Source organism: Aedes albopictus, chromosome 3 (assembly GCF_035046485.1).
Source record: "Aedes albopictus strain Foshan chromosome 3, AalbF5, whole genome shotgun sequence".
Taxonomy (NCBI): domain Eukaryota; kingdom Metazoa; phylum Arthropoda; class Insecta; order Diptera; family Culicidae; genus Aedes; species Aedes albopictus.
In genome coordinates, this window is record NC_085138.1 from 406,601,790 (window position 1) to 406,608,253 (window position 6,464).

General features: G+C 45.0%; 1 protein-coding gene across 1 annotated transcript; it reads left to right on the forward strand.

Annotated features, from left to right (window-relative positions):
- The first annotated feature begins 1,274 nt into the window (after positions 1-1,274).
- Positions 1,275-3,345, forward strand: LOC134289744 (probable cytochrome P450 9f2). Its single transcript, XM_062856182.1, has 2 exons — positions 1,275-1,560; positions 1,629-3,345. Exons 1-2 carry the CDS (start codon positions 1,349-1,351, stop codon positions 3,025-3,027), a joined length of 1,611 nt encoding a protein of 536 aa, XP_062712166.1. The 5' UTR covers positions 1,275-1,348; the 3' UTR covers positions 3,028-3,345.
- The last annotated feature ends 3,119 nt before the right edge of the window (positions 3,346-6,464 follow it).

Genomic DNA, 6,464 nt, shown 5'->3' on the forward strand with positions numbered 1-6,464 from the left:
CGTTTGCTTGCCTGTGGACCGTGGACTCCATCATCCGTTATACCGTCAACCTGGATACCGCTCGGCGTATCGACGTTCGATCAGGGATCCGGGACATCGTTGGTGCTTCGGTGCCCGCGGAGGCCAGGAGGCCTCCGCTTCCAGGGAAGTCTATTTAGATTTGGGTTATGTAGATGAACAAGCACCCTCTCATCTTTCAGGATAGCCTTCCCATCGTAGATCCGCGGCATCCGGCCGTGGGACAGTCGTACTTCCGTCCGTGGGATTACCGGCGATCCGTCTGTGGGACAACCGTCCAGCGGATTCGTGTTCGGTCATCCGTGTGAAACAACCACAACCGTGGTAGCCCGTCCCTCAAGTGTATCCGTGTTGGCAGAACCGTAGAAGAAGCGCAGCAGTGTTCAGCTGTAGAGCAGTCGTCGGACTCCCGAAGTCATCGTGTAGCACAGTAGCAGCAGTCAGTGTAGCATAAGATTTAGTTTAAGCAATACTATTTGAAATCGCTTAGATTCCAAGGTGGGCGGTATGTTTATACGTAGTTGAATTCTGTCGCACCCTAATACCAAATTAGCATAGGTTCCACATAAGAGAATTTCTCTCAGTATCTCTTGTCTCCCGATCAACCTACATCTCATTAGATGTAGGTTCAAGCTATACATTGTAATGCAATATAGACCAGTTATCTCGCAATCGACCGTGCGCGCGTACCTATCGTTCATCGCGACCGTGTTTTGAAGAACAAATAAATTACGGTTGTACCGAATCAGTTTTTTAGCCCGCACAATAAAGTGTTCTTACTCAGTGAATTCAGTGTCGCGTTCAGTTTTCCAGTCCGAAATCCGTTCGAAGTTGGATCCTGTCGGAACAATTATTTTTCCAGTAATTTATCGAAAAATTCTTCCAGCAATTAATGATGAAATATTTCACGTAAAACATAACACATCTGCTTAGCATAGATTTGTAACCTCAGGTTATGTTGAACTCTAAAAAGTATCATTATGAGTCTTCGAATCTTTCAAGTATTTCGAAGATCAAAGTTCTATGACTTTCTAAAGTTATCAGATATAGAATTTCTACTAGTTACGAAATTCGTTCACGATATCTAGCACCTCTTCCTCATATCTGCAAATCAAACAGCGGCTCGTGTCCTAATGCCCAAGTATGGCACGCTTATCTCCCAGCTGATAAGTGCTTTCCATTTATGGAAGACGCCGCCGACACAGTCATCGCAAGAGAACGCTTCACACGTAATCCCGATTATATTTACCGGTAACGCCGCGTCCGTCGCGGTTTAAGTGACCCACGCCCAAGCCAAATCTATCCAGTTTGAAGCGAGATCTTGATCGCAATGGAGGTTCATCTGTTCTACTTTGGAGCTGTTGTTGCCCTAATGGGGTCCTTGTACTACCTGTTGACGCGGAGACATGGCTATTTCCACGACAAGCCGATTCCTTCGATGGCGGCCGTACCGATTTTCGGAAGCGTAGGTGATCTGATGCTGCAGCGAGTGCCGTTGTCGGAGTTTATCCAGACGATGTACGCCAAGTATTCTGGGGTTAAGTAAGTATGTTGCCGGAGTAAGTTCGATGATACGGAATCACTAATTGTCTCGGTTTTGGCGATTTCAGAGTGTTCGGTATGTTCGACCTGATGACACCGACGTATGTCATCCGCGATCCGGAGCTGATCAAGCAGGTGGGCGTGAAGGACTTCGATCACTTTTCCGATCATGTGCAGGGATTCGGAAACTCGAACTACGATCATCCAAATCTACTGACGGGGAAGACGTTGTTCTCGTTGACTGGACAACGCTGGAAAACGATGCGGGCAACGTTGAGTCCGGCGTTTTCCGGAAGCAAGATGCGATACATGTTTGAACTGATCGTGGATAGTGTGGAGCGGGCGGTGAAGTACTACGAAGAACAGGCAGCCAAAAACGGAGCGCAGGTGTACGAGGTGAAAGATGTGTTTTCGAGGTTTGCAAACGATGTGATTGCGACGTGTGCGTTCGGGTTGCAGGTCGAATCGTCCCGCGATCGAGAGAACGAGTTCTTCGTCAATGGGAAGAAGATGATAGATTTTGGCAGACTAATCGTTATGTTGAGATTCATGGGACATCAGCTTGCCCCGTGGTTGATGGCATACTTCGGATGGGACATTACCGACGAGGAGCAGAATACCTTCTTCAAAACATTGATCTTGGATGCGATCAAAGACCGTGAACAGCGAGGCATCGTTCGACCAGATATGATCAATCTGTTGATTCAAGCTAAGAAAGGTACTCTAAAACATCAAAAGGAAACTGATCAGCAAGCAGAAGGGTTCGCCACGGTACAAGAATCGGAAGTCGGGAAATCCACGATCACCACAGCGATGACGGATGTGGAAATGGTCGCACAATGCTTAATCTTCTTCCTAGCTGGGTTCGACACGGTTTCGACCTCGCTGCTCTACACTGCTTATGAACTCGCCATCAATCCAGAAGTTCAACAGAAGCTGTACGAAGAGATCCAAGCAACACGATCCTCCCTGGGTGGTAAACCTCTTACGTATGATGCGATGCAGAAGATGAAGTACATGGACATGGTAATATCCGAGGCACTGCGTATGTGGCCGCCAGCGCCGTCGACCGATCGAGTTTGCGTCAAAGACTACGTACTCGATGAAGGAAACGGAAAGAGATACACGATCGAGAAGGGATCAACCGTCTGGATCCCGGTTCAGGGCCTCCATCATGATCCAGAGTATTTCCCGCAACCGAAGAAGTTCGACCCGGACCGGTTCAGTGACGAACGGAAGGGAAGCATCAATACGGGAGCTTACCTACCGTTCGGTATTGGTCCACGAAACTGTATCGGGTCAAGGTTTGCACTGGCCGAGGTGAAGACCATTCTGTATTACATGCTGGGAAGCTTCTCGTTCGAACGGTGCAGCAAAACGGAAGTTCCACCGGTGCTTGCGAAAGGTTTCGACGTTATTCCGGCCAAAGGGATGCATATAGAGTTCAAGCCTAGAGCTCGGCAATAGCGCAGTTGCCCAGAGGCCTCACCCCTTATCTACGCATTGGGGTGGGTTGAAAACATGTGAAATCCATTGATAATGGGACGAGAGGTGACCGGTTGCTATGGAAAAGTCCGCCTCCTGTGATAACAAGTCTAATCTTATGTGATTACAAATCAAAGCTTACCGGCTATTCAAGGTGGTCAATTTTGGTAAACAAAGTCAAACTTGGAAGTCTTTTCTTCATGTAGCAAGATCGACTGTGATATTATAGCACACTAGTTCAGATGGACCATAAAGAACAAAGAAAGCGAATAAACGGGCACCGTAATCAAATGTGTTTTACATGCTATTAGTATTAAATATTCCTAAACTATCTGAAAAATCGTATCCATCACTGTGTGGAAAATGTTCTACTAGAATTCCTGTAGCGATTGTTCGGAAGTGATTGCTGAAGAAATTAGTAAAAAAAACTTGTAGATGAACTTCAAGAGGGGTTTCCCGAAGAATTTCTGGAGGAATTCCCAGAGAAATTCTTCTTAGAATGTCTAAAAGCACTCCCAGTTATTCCTGAATAGATTCTCATATTAATTTCTGGATTAAACCCCAGGCGAATCCCTGAAGGATTTCCTGGAATTCTCTGGAGTTTCTCGAAAAAAAAATTCCCAGGAGCGTTCAAAAAAAAAAAAATTCAGGAGAATTTCTGCAGAAATTTTCAAAGAAATTCCCCGAGGAATCTCCGAGAATGAAACTGCTTGAAGAGCTCCTGAAGGTATTGGTCGATTGATTCTCAGATGAATTTCTGGAGAAATGCTCAGAGCTTTCCGGAAGATTACCAAGGACTTTCCAAAAATGTTTATGGATCAATTCTTAGAATAATTTACAAAGGAATTACTGGATGAATCCCCAGATATATCTCCATCAGAATTTCTGATGTAATTCTTTGTGCATTTGTGGGGGAATTCTTAGAGGAATTCCTTGTAAAATTTCTAGAAAGAACTCCAAACTCGAAGGATCCCTGCAGGAATTCCTAGACGTACTCCTTGCGGAATTCCTAGAAGAAGTCCTGCCTATATTTCTGGTTTCCAATTGAATTTCTGGTAGAATGTTCAGAGGAATCTCTAGTGGAATTCCCAGAGCGATTCCTGGAAGAATTTCCAAAGGAACATCCAGCGAAATTCCCAAAAAAAAAATTCTTGGAAGAATTCCCAGAGGCATTCTGGGTGGAATTCCTAGAACCGTTCCTGGTGGTACTTCCAGATGCATTCCTGCTGAAATTATCAGGTGAATTCCTGATGAAATTTCCAGATGAATTTTGGTAGGATTATCCCAGAGGGGTTTCTAATGGATTGCCAGAGAATTTCTGGTGGAATTTCCAAAGACATTCCTGGTGGAATTTCTAGAGGAATTCCTGGTGGAATTCCCAGAGGAATTCCTGGTGAAATGCCCAGCGGAATTCCCAAAGCAATTGCTGGTGGAATTCCTGGTGGAATTCCTTATGGAAATCCTGGTGGAATTCCTGGTAGAATTCCCACATGATTTTTTGTTGAAATTCCCAGAAGAATTCCTGTTGAAATTCCCAGAGGAATTCCAGGTGGAATTCCCAGAAGAATTCGTGGTGAAACGCCCAGCGGAATTCCCAGAGGAATTGCTGGTGGAATTCCTGATAAAATTCCTGCTAGAATTCCTAGTCGAATTCCCAGAAGAATTCCTGGTGGAATTTTTGTTGAAATCCCCAAAAGAATCCCTGTTGAAATTCACAGAGGAATTCCTAGTGGAATTCCCAGAAGAATTCATGGTGGAATTCCCAGAGGAATTCTTGGTTGAATTCTCAGAAGAATACCTGGTGGAATTTTCAGAGGAATTGCTTCGATGAATTCCTAGTGGAATTCCGTGTGAAATTCCCAGAGAAATTCCTGGAGGAATTCCCAGAGGAATTCCTGGTGGAATTCTTGGAGGAATTCCTGGTGGAATTCTTGGAGGAATTCCTGTTTAAATTCTCAGAAGAATTCCTGTTGAAATTCCCAGAGGAGTTCCTAGTGGAATTCCTGGTGGAATTCCCAGAGGAATTCCTGTTAGAATTCCCAGAGGAATGTCTGTTGAAATTCCCAGAGGTATTCCTTGTGGAATTCCCAGAGGAATTCCTGGTGGAATTCCCCGAGGAATTCCTGGTGGAATTCCCCGAGGAATTCCTGGTGGAATTCCCCGAGGAATTCCTGGTGGAATTCCCCGAGGAATTCCTGGTGGAATTCCCAGACGAATTCCTGGTGGAATTCCCAAAGGAATTCCTGGAGGAATTCCCAGAGGAATTCCTGGAGTAATTCCCAGAGGAATTCCTGGAGTAATTCCCAGTGGAATTCCTGGAGGAATTTCCAGAGGAATTCCTGGAGGAATTTCCAGAGGAATCCCTGGAGGAATTCCCAGAGGAATTCCTGCAGAAATTCTCCGAGGAATTCCTGGAGGAATTCTCAGAGGAATTCCTGGAGGAATTCTCCGAGGAATTCCTGGAGGAATTCTCCGAGGAATTCCTGGAGGAATTCTCAGAGGAATTCCTGGAGGAATTCTCAGAGGAATTCCTGGAGGAATTCCCAGAGGAATTCCTGGAGGAATTCCCAGAGGAATTCCTGGAGGAATTCCCACAGGAATTCCCACAGGAATTTCTGGAGGAATTCCCACAGGAATTCCTGGAGGAATTCCCACAGGAATTCCTGGAGGAATTCCCACAGGAATTCCTGGAGGAATTCCCACAGGAATTCCCAGAGAAATTCCTGGAGGAATTTCCAGAGGAGTTCCTGGTGGAATTCCCAGAGGAATTACTGGTGGAATTCTCATAGGAATTCTTGGTGGAATTCCCAGAGGAATTCCTGGTGAAATTCCCAGAGAAGTTTCTGGAGGGATTTGAAGATGAATCTGGTAGAATTTTTAGAGAAATTGCTGGTAGAAATCTCAGAGAAATTTCTTGTTGGAATTCATAGATGCTTTATTGGTAGAATTCCTAGAGGAATTCTTAGTGGCATTTCCAGAGGGATTCCCAGACGAAATCCTAGTGGAATTCCCAGACGATTTGTGGAGAGATTTTCATAGGGATTTCTAGTAAAACTTGCATAGGAATTCCTGATGTTATTATCAGGCGAATTCCTGGTGGATTCCCAGATGAATTATCAGAGGAACTCCATGACTTACAACCAAAGGGATTCCTTGAGTAACTGCTCTCAGATAGATTCCTGGCAGATCTCCCTGAGAGATTCGTAGAAGAACTCTCAGAAATGCTCCTAAAGCATATCTCAGATAAATTTCTGGAATTACTGTAGAGGGATTACTGTAGACTTCCAAGATGGAATTCCGATCTTCAAATTGCGATTTGAGTTCGACGTTTTGTGAGATGTTGAACCACCATGAAGTTTTTAACACCCATCTAGTCATCCTTGACCTTTCAAACATGACGTCCGACAGCGGTTACGTCA

Excerpts from the sequence above, each read along its gene's own strand:
- LOC134289744 (XM_062856182.1), top strand. The coding sequence starts at position 1,349 with ATGGAGGTTCATCTGTTCTACTTTGGAGCTGTTGTTGCCCTAATGGGG. Across the intron at positions 1,561-1,628 it reads GCCAAGTATTCTGGGGTTAA|AGTGTTCGGTATGTTCGACC; the intron begins GTAAGTATGTTG and ends TGGCGATTTCAG.